General features: G+C 37.8%; 1 protein-coding gene across 14 annotated transcripts in view; it reads left to right on the top strand.

The window, feature by feature from the left end:
- The window catches only part of FRYL (FRY like transcription coactivator), a 272517-nt gene that overhangs the window by 246072 nt on the left and 13312 nt on the right, over positions 1-13133 (top strand). For 9 of the 14 annotated variants that reach the window (XM_032274133.1, XM_032274135.1, XM_032274134.1 and 6 more), the window contains 5 exons: positions 34-42; positions 426-626; positions 2613-2780; positions 8746-8993; positions 11562-11769. In XM_032274133.1, the coding sequence (XP_032130024.1) occupies positions 34-42; positions 426-626; positions 2613-2780; positions 8746-8993; positions 11562-11769 (834 nt within the window). The remainder of the gene's footprint in view (positions 1-33; positions 43-425; positions 627-2612; positions 2781-8745; positions 8994-11561; positions 11770-13133) is intronic. The other 5 variants (XM_032274136.1, XM_032274131.1, XM_032274130.1 and 2 more) reach the window with 1 other exon arrangement.

The raw sequence follows: 13133 nt of genomic DNA, 5'->3' as shown, positions 1-13133 counted from the left end.
CTAATTCTGTGTGTTTTCCTTTTTGCTAACCAGGAGCTGCAGGTAAGTTGCAGCCTGGTGTTGTGGGTTGTTTATTTGTTGTCATCTGTGATGTATTTGTCTTCTTTGTGGTCTGATTCATGTTTGTGTATTAGAATAGAAATGGCTTAGATAGTAGATTTAATTGGTCCCCAGTAATACAAGATAGAAAGTCAAGAAAATTATTTAGTTAAAACAGGTTGTCAACCAAATAATCGTGATCTTTTTAAAAATCAATATTTAATGGTGTGTTAACAGTTTAAAGAAATTGAAGGGCTGATTGAAACTCTGCTTTTAATAATGCATTAAGTATTTTTCATCTTGGTATATGTTTTTCTGGCATATTACATTTAGTACATTTAGAAGCATGTATCTGAGATTTTAGAAATCATGTCTTGCTTTTCCAGGGTGAAAGTATGGACAATTTCAACTGGGGAGTCCGCAGGCGCTCACTTGACAGTATTGACAAAGGGGACACTCCATCCCTCCAGGAGTACCAGTGCTCTAGTAGCACCCCCAGCCTGAACCTCACCAACCAGGAGGATACAGATGAGTCCTCGGAAGAAGAAGTACTTACAGCAAGCCAGATACTCTCACGCACACAAATGGTATACAGTTCCCTTCTCCTACAGTGACAGTTGCTCACGTTTTCCTCTTAACTTCCAACTTCGTAATTATTGTTTCTTGATTTTCCAGTTTTAATTTCAGCATAGGTGAAATGCACACGCTGAAATGAATCTACAAGATTGCAGCAGTAATGGAGTACCATGTTGTTACTAATGACAGCACTAAAAGTACTAAACTTATTAGGTTGATACTGCACACCTATTAGCTGCTAAGATGTAACTTCTCTTGCTTCTATCCTAGTCACAATGAGTTGTTTTGGGCCCTATTAGAGGCCTTCAATGATAATATATTTCCGGTATCACTGTGCTTACCAACACCATTTAATTCACCACCTGCTTTGCTTTGCTTTTTCTTTTTCTTCTTTTTTTGAGACAGAGTCTTACTCTGTCGACAGGCTGGAGTGCAGTGGCACAATCTTGGCTCACTGCAACCTCTGCCTCCTGGGTTCAAGTGATTACCCTGCCTCAGCCTCTCAAGTAGCTGGGACTACAGGCGTACACCACCACGACTGGCTAATATTTTGTATTTTAGTAGAGATGGGGTTTCACCATGCTGGCCAGGATGGTCTCGATCTCTTGACCTCACACCACCCATTTTTCTTTCCTAGTTAGCATAGTATTGAAAGACAGAGCACAACTTTGGTCCCTTTCAAGATCAAGTAAAGAGTGAGTGGAAAATGAAAGCTGCAAGAGTAGCCTGTTATTTCAGAAGAATCAGAGTGCACAAAAGCCAGTAGTAGGGCTGGAACTTGAAGATGGCACTGTAAAGAAGGGGAAGGCACTAGGAGTAGCTGCCCTGGTACATGTGATAAGGAAGAGACCAGTGGAGACCAGGCACCAGCTATGGCTACACAGCTCTTATATGATTGCCTCCTTTTTTTGTTCTTTAGGGACAGGGTCTCACACCATCACCCAGGCTGGAGTGCAGTGGCGCAACCATAGCTCACTGTATTCCTAAACCCCAGGGCTCAAGTGATCCTCATGCCTCAGCTTCTCAAGTAGCTAGGGCTACAGGTGCATACCACATATGCACAGCTAATTTTTTAAATTTTTTGTAGAGATGAGGTCTTGCTATGTTGACCAGGTTAGTTTTGAACTCCTGGCCTCAAGTGGTTCTCCCGCCTCAGCCTCCCAAAGTGGCGGTATCACGGTCATGAGCTGCTGCACTCAGCCACCTGCCTTTAATTTAGATCCATTTGTTCCAGTCGGCCTGCTAGTCAAGTGCTGGCAATGATGTTGAATTGCAGGGCCTGAGCCGCATTAGGCAAAATCTAAAGTGGTCTGTTTGTGATTGGCATCCAGTCTTCTCTCCTGTTTTTACATCTCATTGGTGCCAGTTTGTCTTTCAACTAACTGCCTCTCTCCCATTTAAGTGTTCAATGATGAACTGCTGCTGCTAACAGCAGCTATGTTACCACTTACTGTCTATGATGCACTTGGTTCAAGGTGTTTTACGTGTATTAGTCCCCATAACTCTCCTCCCAACACACAAGGCAAGCATGGTTATCGCAGTTCTGCATATCACATAACTTATCCCAGGACACACAGCTAGAAAGTAGATTCGAATCAACTGGTCTATCTCAAGTACCCATTCACTTAACCGTACCACATAAAGCCTGGTCCTCCATGAATAAATTTGCATTCAGCTCCAATGTGAATTTCAGTTTGTAGCTGGACAAACTGAAATAGTTACATAGTTACATAGAGCTCTTCCACTTTGGTAGTTTTTGTTTAGCAACATTTAGCCTTTATTACTGCATACTTAGTTCTACCAAGGGGTTAGCCATTTACCCTAACAACACCCATTCTGGTATAGACTGGCAGGAAAGAAAAATGATTTTAGGAAATCTCAGAAGCTCTTTATAACAAAGCCCCTAACGTATTTTATGACAGAGAATGTTTCTTGTGGCTTTTGTGACAATCACTGACTCATAAATGAATTCTTCATTTTACTGTTTCTCTTTTTAGTTAAACAGTGATTCTGCTGCTGATGAAACAATGCCAGACCATCCTGACTTACTTCTCCAGTCTCAAGATTCCACTGGCAGCATCACAACAGAAGAAGTGCTTCAAATCAGGGATGAGACCCCAACTTTGGAGGCTTCTCTAGATAATGCTAACAGCCAGCTGCCTGAGGTGGGGAGAAATGGGGGCTGGTGCATGGCCAATCTGGGTTCTTTTTAGCACTCTTCTATAGCTCCTGCTTTTCTTTCAAAAGAGTTTTGAAATTGGTTTCCAGTATTTCTAACCTGTTGAGTTATTTTAAATGAAATAGTCAAATCTGATTTTTTTCGTAAGTGGATAGATTAAGGAAATGACCTACAGGTTAAAAATAATCTTGAGTGTTTTTAATGGGCATTTTGCATTGCAGAACGTGATGAGGTTTATGTACTGACGCTTCTGGGGTTGGCAAGCATCATCTATTGTGCTGTATTTTCTTAGAAGGACCGCTTTGGTTTTTTCTTCTCTTTTTGCTTGTGTTGGGTTTATGTGATTGGTGCTGTGATTGGGATTAAAACCTCAGGCCAGCTGTGTTAGCAGTTGTTAAATGAAATCATTTAAAAAGACTTTGGAACCACTAGTATTAGGTTTTTTGGAAAGGCCTATGAGAAGTAAGCCAGATTTGAAGCTATTGACTGACCAAAATAAGTAAGTATTAGTTTTGTTTTTTTTTTTTTTAAGATTATTATAGTTTTTAAAAATGTAATTTTTATAGTGCTGTCATATGTGCTTTTTTTACTCCTTGGTAAGTATTAGGAAATGCTATATTTTTGACCCTGTTCATCAAATTAATTTAGTTATTAGATCTAATCAAGTTACCAGATCTTATTATTTTTGTAAGGTGATAAAACACTCTCACAGACCTGTTAGGCTCACCTTGTACATACTTGAACTTTAACAGTAAGCAGACATATTTTGAAACGAAGGCATTTTGGCTTCCTTATTAGCAAGCCATCTTTAAAATCCTCATACTAATATGGCTAAGGTTTAGATAATTCAACAAATAATTTATTGTGGTTTCAGTAGATGCCAGGCATTCAGCTAGGTGCTGCAAAGAAGAATAGGGCGCAGATGGGCCTGATCTCAGAGCACATTCTCTTGCTGTCTATTAAGGAAGACAGAGAAGGCTTTAAAATACATTTCAGTCTGGAAAATTCAATAATATGTTCAAGGCTTTACAAAAACCGAGTGGAAAGTAATCAGCTGTGCACCAGGGGTGATGGTAAGAAAGGGCAGGTTTCATGGCAACTAGGACATTCCAGGCAGAGATACAATGTAGAAAGGGATGGCAGTGTGAAATAGCATGGTGTGTCCAGCTACAAGCAGGAAATTCAGTATTTCCAGAGAATAAAATGGAAGAGCAGTAGGAGCGATGAATAGGGTCTAAGAGAAGTCCTGTGTGCCACACTAAAGACTCAGGCTTTATCTTGAGATAATAGACATTTTTATTTTTTCAAGAGATCCCTGTTAAGTAACAAGCACTATACCAGATACCAAGATGGAAGCACACAGCATGTGATCATTCATTTATGTAACCAGTATCTGCGGAGCACCCACCTCATGCCAGGCACTAGGCTAGGCACGGGGCACATGGCAACTGTGACACAGACAAAGGCCTCTGGTGTTAGGGAGCTTCATTCTAGTAGGAGAGACAGACAATAAGCAGGTAAAACAAAATATAAATAATATGTCATGAAGTGCTTAATTCATCGTACTAAGAAAATCTAATAGTAATGTGGACTTGAGTAAAGGAGAAAGTTAGGGGTAGCATTTAAGGTAAAACCTAAATGACAAGAAGCAGCTCACCCCTTGATGATTTGGAGAGAGAAGGTTCCAGGCAGAGGAAGCAGCTGTTAAAAAGGCCCTGATAGGCCGGGCGCGGTGGCTCACACCTGTAATCCCAGCACTTTGGGAGGCCGAGGCGGGTGGATCACGAGGTCAAGAGATCGACACCATCCTGGTCAACATGGTGAAACCCCGTCTCTACTAAAACTACAAAAAATTAGCTGGGCATGGTGGCGCGTGCCTGTAATCCCAGCTACTCAGGAGGCTGAGGCAGGAGAATTGCCTGAACCCAGGAGACGGAGGTTGCGGTGAGCCGAGATCGCGCCATTGCACTCCAGCCTGGGTAACAAGAGCGAAACTCCGTCTCAAAAAAAAAAAAAAAAAAAAGGCCCTGATAGGGAGGGGAGCACTACACTCTGGGGGTCTGTTGGGGGGAAATAGGGGAGGGACGGGGGGCTGGGGAGGTGGGGAGAGATAGCATGGGGAGAAATGCCAGACACAGGTGAAGGGGAGGAAGGCAGCAAATCACACTGCCATGTATGTACGTATGCAACAGTCTTGCATGTTCTTCACATGTACCCCAAAACCTAAAATGCAATAAAAAATAATAAAAAATAAATAAAAATTAAAATAATAAAAAAAAAGGCCCTGATATATATGAAAGTGAGGCTGGAACGCAGTAAACAAGGAGAGGGGTGGGCCAAGGCACTGTCATGACACACTGTCATGACACGTGTCACAGGCCATGCAGCAGGTAACCATCGAAGAACATGATCTGATTATTTTTTAAAACCTTGGCCTTTCCTGTCGAAAATGGAAAGTAGGTTCTAGTCCCTGACACACAGAGCTTACAGTGAGGGATCATCACAGGAGGGCTACGGTCTCCTTGTGTCAGTGAGGTCTCTAAGACAGAGGCGTGGAGGGTGGATTGGAGGAGATGAAGGAGCTAAGCTGGAAGAATATTAGCAAGAAGTAAGGAGGGCCTGACGAAGAGTGCACAAACGTGAGAAACGTTTACAAGGGAGAACTGACAGAATTTAGAGATGCATTTTAAGTAGACTATATTCCTTTCAGTTGCTGGGAGGTTTATTAGTTATTAAGCCAAACTACAGTGCCTAGTTTGGATCACACCATACGTCGTAACACCGGTGGATGAGAATGAAACGGATATTTTGAAAGCATAGTATTTTCATTTAGAAACAGCTCTACTCATATTAAAACTATCACCAAAGGACTGGCTATCCACAGGGAATATGATAGCCTTATATCTGTTGGATATATTGGCCTAATTTTTCTGTTTTGCCAAATGGTGTCAAATGACCCAAAATTGCTTCTTGTACCAAAAAAAAAGGAGAAAAGCACCAAGATATTGAAATAAAACCATAATTATTTTTAAAGCAATTTCTTAAGACAAAGACTATAATTAATTTTATGAGTGAAATATTTTCTGAATTAAAGGAATAAATCTACTCCTAAAAATATTTATTAGAATTTCTTCCCTTAAATCATGTTAATATTGGAAAGATAAAATGGAGTAGGCCAAAGCATTTCATGCCATGAAAAATGTTAGAGCTGGTTGTCCCTTCCTTCTCTGTAATATACACACGTTACACTCCGATCTCTAGAAGGGATTAAGTTCTTCACTTGTATTTACTCACGAATGGTTTCTTTTATTATTTATGATAGCTTGGAATCCAAGTCATGGATGACAAGTTATTCCTTATAGGAAAGAAATCTTTGTAACAAAGCATATATGCATGTATCATTGTCTAATAAGGCAAAGTACAAGAAAATTTGATTCTCATAATCTACATATAAACAATGGAATCCATTCCATCAGCCCCAAAAGCACTTTCATCATGACATGTAGGCATTACTAGACATTTTCATTGCAGATAAAATATTATTTTGAAATTATTGTTCAAGAAAAATCACAATCCACTGCAGGTGTGAACTAATAAAAAGTGAGGGCATTGAACTAAGTTTGGGTTGAGATAACATAGTATGTTCATGTTGGTGTAGAAGGAAAAAGTCATGACAATAAATATTCTAGGTATAAGAGGTGGGCGGATCACTTGAGGTCAGGAGTTCGAGACCAGCCTGGCCAACATGGTGAAACCCCTTCTCTACTAAAACTACAAAAATTAGCCAGGTTTGGTGGCGCATTCCTATAATACCAGCTATTCAAGAGGCTGAGGCAGGAGAATCACTTGAACCCAGGAGGTTGAGGTTGCAGTGAGCCAAGTATTATGTCACTGCACTCCAGCCTGGGTGACACAGACTGCCTCTCAAAAAATAAACTTAAAAAAAATTAAAAAAAATTCTAGGTATAGAAATGTCTCTAGCACTGTCACATAAATTATCTTTCCAAATAACCAAATATTTTTTAGAAAATTCATCTGGAAACTTTAGAGTATATTGAACATAAGCTGGTGGAAGAATTAAGAAATAATTCTACTATATTATATTTAATGCTAAAGAAGAGACAGAGTTTGCTGCTTTCCCTGCTTTACTAAATCCAGACCAGTGTTCCCTTATACACTTGGCATTTTCATGGCATAGTTCTGGGCCTTCGATATCTTCCAATCACTTTGCCTGCAATACCATCCCTTCCTTATGTTTGTCAAAGCCCATCTCACGCTATTTCCTCCAAGGAGATTCACCCTAGTTGCCTCAACCAGATGTGAGCTTTGCCATCATTGAGTGCCAGCACTCATTTGTATGTTAACTGACAGTATTTACCGTACATTTATAATACTCTGGTATATGCTATTGTCATTCACTTATTAGCCTAACCTTGTTATTAGACTGTAAACTAATTGCAGTTAGGAATTGAACACTCAGCCCAGAATCTAGTTAAAATCTTTCGTTTTATAGATGAGTTTTACATATGAATAAAGGAAGGCCCAGGCTAGTCTAGGGTCATAGGCTCTGACTTTTTCTCACTTTTCTTATTTTGGAAGGAACATTCTATTTTTATCCATAAAAAAGAGATAAGAAACTACTGTACAACTGAGAAGTAACTCAGGTCCAAATATTCAAAAGCAGCTGATCTTTACTCTGAAAACTGTAACCATTAGTACTTATTTTCAAATTGATTAAACTAATACCCATGTAAACTAAAAACTAGTGTTGATACCATCATCGTATACGCTTTGAAAGTGTTTTTCTTTTTGAATAGTGGCAGCTCGTTTATTCAACCAATATATATCCCTTGAGCCTCTACTACTTGTCTGTCACATAGCAACATTATTTCAGTAACATTACAATGGATAGAAAAGGCAAACCTCTAGTACATTTTATAACATATATTTTCATTACTGTTTACTTCAAATGAGAATATAGTCTTTTTTCTGGTAGTGAGCTTGTGATATGTTTAATTTTCAAAAGTATAATTATCTAAAATCTCCTAATGTCGTCTGAACTCTAGCTCAGGCATGAAGCTTCATCAGTACTCAAAGCCAAAATGAGTTCTTATCGTAAGGCTGTCCTAGTTGTCTGGGTTCAGCCTCTTTCTGATTGGTCAGGACCTGTTCCTGCTGTGTGACAGCCCGACAGGACGAGTGGTTAACTGTTTTCAGTCATCTTTCCTACTTATATTCACAATATTCTGTGCTCCAGTGTAATGAAAGAAATGATATTTCAAACATGAGACAATTTATACTAATATTATAAAGTTTTACTTGTACAGTTAGAATATATATGAGAGAAGGTATTTTACCATAGCACATATTTCTAAGTAAACACCTAAATCCTGTTACTTAAGAGAAAAAAAAAAAGTCCTCAATGTTTCTATATACTAATAGATAATATATTTTAATTTCAAAAAATTTTAAACCTGTGATTGTTAAAAAATTTTATAACTGGTTCAAAAACTATAAAAGTGGCCGGGCCTGGTGGCTCACACCTGTAATCCCAGCACTTTGGTAGTCCAAGGCAGGTGGATCACAAAGTCAAGAGATTGAGACCATCCTGGCTAACACAGTGAAACCCCGTCTCCACTAAAAAATACCAAAAAAAAAATTAGCTTAGCATGGTGGCATGGGCCTGTAGTCCCAGCTACTCAGGAGGCTGAGGCAGGATAATTGGTTGAACTTGGGAGGCAGAGGTTGCAGTGAGCTGAGGTCATGCCATTGCACTCCAGCCTGGGTGACAGAACAAGACTCTATCTCAAAAAAAAAAAAAAAAACTATAAAAGTTAGACTGTGTAAATGAACATCACTTAATAAAACAGACTTACATGAATGGCAATACTTATTATATTGTAAAATTTTTTATGTTTTTATAGTTCACTGAAAATATGATTGTTTTGTAGGATACAAGTTCAGTATTAAAGGAGGAACATGTTACAGCCTTTGAAGATGAAGGGTCATATATAATTCAAGAACAGCAGGATTCTCTTGTGTGTCAAGGAATTCTGGATCTAGAAGAAACTGAAATGCCAGAGCCTTTAGCTCCTGAAAGCTACCCCGAGTCTATCTGCGAAGAGGATGTTACCTTAGCTTTGAAAGAGCTAGATGAAAGATGTGAAGAAGAAGAAGCAGATTTCTCTGGACTGTCTAGGTGAGAATACAGTATCACAAACGCCATAGTGAGGTGATACTCTCTCCCCTATTCCTTCCAAAGAGTGCCCCTCTAATTCCAGTTTACTTAGTTTCATTTCTTTGTGTGTTTCAGTCTGTAATCATACTTTGTGTGTTTTAGTCTAGAATCATACTATCTTCATTTTTAAAGATAAAATGCCTTACTCTAATGGGATATTTCTTCGATTATGGACATTCCCATAAAGAAAAACAAGTAGGCCATTTTCAAAGCATCATAATCGGTATTCCACAATTAGGAGCACACCAAATATCTATTTTGGCAGATGCCAAATGCCAAATGTTAAACTCCATATTGGAATGAACTTTCATGATACCAAAATATAAATCTGAAATACATCCAAAAAAATTTTACAGGTTCATGATCAATGGTCATATTTTTAAAGTTTTATATCTGTAATAGGCAGAAATAATTATTTCTTAGATGCTTGGTTTCTCCTTTTAAATGTTTATGCTCCATACATTGAAAATTTATTACCACAAAGTGTGAAGAATTCTCAAATGGAACTTTTTCTTCACTCATGGGCTAACTTGAATAATTAATTATTATATATAGTTTTTAGAGGAAATTTTGGTGGCCGTTAAAACTCATATACCAAATAATTCTGTAACAATTAGAATTATGATAGAATATCCACTATTTAAATTTCATAAATATTTGCAGTTCAATGTTAATGTTTTTTTTATAAAGGTATCATCTAACTTCATATAGTCTGTGAGTGTATCTATTTCCCCATTCAACAATTTGGAGCTTCTGGGTAACTGTTTTTATATAAAATTAATATTTAATAATCATCAAGTATTTCACAATTTTATTTTTTTTTTTAGCTCAGGACTTTATTTTTATTAAAGTAAAGTAAAATATAGCTACATAAAACTGTATAACACCAAGGTATAGCTTAGCTGGTTCTTACAAGGCACACACCTTTGTAACAACCACCCATTTCAAGAAAGAACTTTGCCAGCCACCCTAGAAGCCTCATCCAATTTCAACTCACCAACCATGACCTTGACTTTATAGTAATTACTTCCTCACATTTCTTTATATCACCCAAGTGTACATCCTCAAACATTATAGGTTAGTCTTGCTCATGGAAAAAAGGATTATATTTTTAAATCTCTCAGAATTTTACTTAAAATAAAAATTATACCTTTATACTTCATGTGATAATAGAGTTTTAACATATACAACACATCGGATATTTTTTTTTACTGTCAGTGTATCTAGAATACTTATCTACATTTGAAAATATATAATCAGATATTAAATCTCAGTGATAAACCTTTTTCATATTACTGATTTGAATATGGCAGTAGCCCATGCAACCACTGAATCATTAATCATGCACAAATTCAGGGATGCCAGAAACGATGCTATTCAACTACTTGGCTTTCTAAAAGGCCAAACACTCGACTTTGGCCAAGTACTGCAGCTGAATAGAGTGGAGCATTCCTAGTAAGAGTACAGGTTATCTACTCTAGCTTATAGTATATGTGTTAAAATCAGTCACCACAGTGACAGTTTTAAAAATAACCTTTTCGAGATTTCATTTGTTTTCATTTAAGATGTCTGCTTAATTTTGATCGTTTTCTCCAATCTTTACTTGCATTGCTCCAAAATTTCTGTAAAGCCTTATAGAACTAGCTTGTAATGTGAAATATGCAATTTTAAGACCTTGAATAACACATTTCTTTTTTATGGCGTGTCAGACTCAAATACTTCATCTTTTGGCTGAGAGTTGTACAATGTCCTACCTAAATACATCTTCATATTTTTCCATTGCATTTTTATTTGTATAATCTGACTTTTGGGATTATAGGTTATAAATTATTTGAAGGAAATGAATGGGCAGGTCTTACATTTCTTTGGAGTCAAATCTGTTATCGGCAATATTGCTAGGAACATAATATGTGCTCATGAAATAGCTGAGCTAGCTGTATGTTTCCTGGCTAACAGCATTTGGACCTGTAGTCACAGGTTCAAATTCTGGCTCTGTCATTTCTTACCCAGTAACCTAGACACATTATTTAACCTCATTGAGCTTTTTGTTTCATCTTTAAAATAAAAATAATAAGAGAACCTAATCCTCATATAGTTGTGAAGACTGAATCAAATTATCCATATAAGGCACCTAACATAGCCCTTAAAACAAAAGACCAGGATCAAAACTTTAGAAATATTATCACCAATGTGAGGCTGTTCAAATAAGCCTCCAAAACTGACCATTTAAAATGAAAGCATTCTAATCAGCATTTATAGAAGTTACTGAAATTAATCTATAGTGGTGACATATTATAGGACTTGGGTTAAGATAGTTGCTTGAAATTAGAGTTTTAATTCTAAAAATGCTAACTAGAAAGAACAGGAATTCACTTATTTACACTTTCTTACAAAATTTAGGTTATTGTACATTTTCTAAACACTGTGTATATATGAAGATAACCTGTCAAATGACTTAAGCTATCTTATGTGATTGAGCCTATTCTTTTCTCTGAGATAGTATTATATCTGTGATATCTGTGTTAACAGTCAAGACGAAGAAGAGCAAGATGGTTTTCCAGAAGTACAGATGTCCCCTCTGCCGTCACCCTTTCTTTCTGCCATCATAGCCGCTTTTCAGCCCGTGCCATATGATAATGAAGAGGAAGCCTGGCGCTGCCACGTCAATCAGATGCTGTCTGACACCGACGGGTCCTGTGCAGTGTTCACTTTTCATGTGTTTTCTCGGCTGTTTCAGGTCAGTGAGCTTCAGGGTTTCTGAATTCATATTATAGTTACCTAATCAAGTTATAGTTTTTCTTCTAAAATCAGCATCTCCAATTTTAATATTCCTACCAATTTTCTTTGACAAATTTTTTTTTCTAAGCTAGTGGTATTACTTACATTGACACTGTGACACCATGGTACTGCTGGTACATTACACAATGACCAGTACAGATCTCTCCCTTAAGGCAATTAGAATAAAACTTCAAAACATCTGATATGTTTTCTGCATTATGCTTAGGCACCATCAGGATACCAAAGAAATAAAGGCCTAAGCTCTGCCTTTAGGGAGCTTATAGTCAATATATAAAAAATCAGTTTATAATAAAGGCTTAAAGTAATTGACACTTTTTTTTTTTTTTTTTGAGACGGAGCTTTGCTTTTGTTACCCAGACTGGAGTGCAATGGCGCAATCTCGGCTCACCGCAACCTCCACCTCCTGGGTTCAAGCAATTCTCCTGCCTCAGCCTCTCAAGTAGCTGGGACTACAGGCATGTGCCACCATGCCCAGCTAATGTTTTTTTTATATTTTTACTAGAGACGGGGTTTCACCATGTTGACCAGGATGGTCTCGATCTCTTGACCTTGTGATCCACCCGCCTCAGCCTCCCAAAGTGCTGGGATTATAGGCGTGAGCCACCGCGCCCGGCCGTAATTGACACTTTTATGACTCTGTGAGGGCCTTAAAATTTTTAGCTGTTAAGGTTGCTTCCCCCCACAATAATGATAACAATATAAGCTAAAATTTATTGAGTACCCACTACATGCTAGGCACTATGCTAAATGGCCTTTTGGTAAGTGTTCTCACACCTCTACCACTATGGAATGTAGATACTATTTTTAGCATTCAGTAGAGAGGGAAATTAAGGCACAGAAAAATGCCACCATTTAAGTCATTATCCTCTGAACTATCTAGCAGTTTTCCTCCCTGTTCTCCTCCCAAATTTGCCCATCTTGGAAGACTCAGCTAAATACATTTTCTCACCGAAGCATTCCCAACCACTTCAGTCTCCAAGCTCGCTCTCATGGAAGTTCTTCAGCGTTCATTAACAGGAGCGCTTACTCTGTACTTACCGCGGCACTACTTGGTTTTCTACTGAGTCTTTTCTTTCCAGTGATATTGTAAGTTTCTTGATGGCTGAAACTGTTGATCATGTTTTTTATTTTAATCAATCATAATGCCACCTACCAGTGAACACATATATAAGTATACTTTAACCATTGAAATAATAATTATACTGATAATACAGTCTAATTGATTGACTTACTATGAGTCAGGCAGTGTCAGATTGTTTCATGGAAATGAATATTCTTGAACCCTGAGATGATGTTACTCTT

This window comes from Sapajus apella, unplaced genomic scaffold (assembly GCF_009761245.1).
Source record: "Sapajus apella isolate SASKATOON/1434 unplaced genomic scaffold, GSC_monkey_1.0 scaffold5, whole genome shotgun sequence".
Taxonomy (NCBI): domain Eukaryota; kingdom Metazoa; phylum Chordata; class Mammalia; order Primates; family Cebidae; genus Sapajus; species Sapajus apella.
Note: the sequence above shows the minus strand (reverse complement) of the source record. Positions and strands in the feature narration are given on the sequence as shown.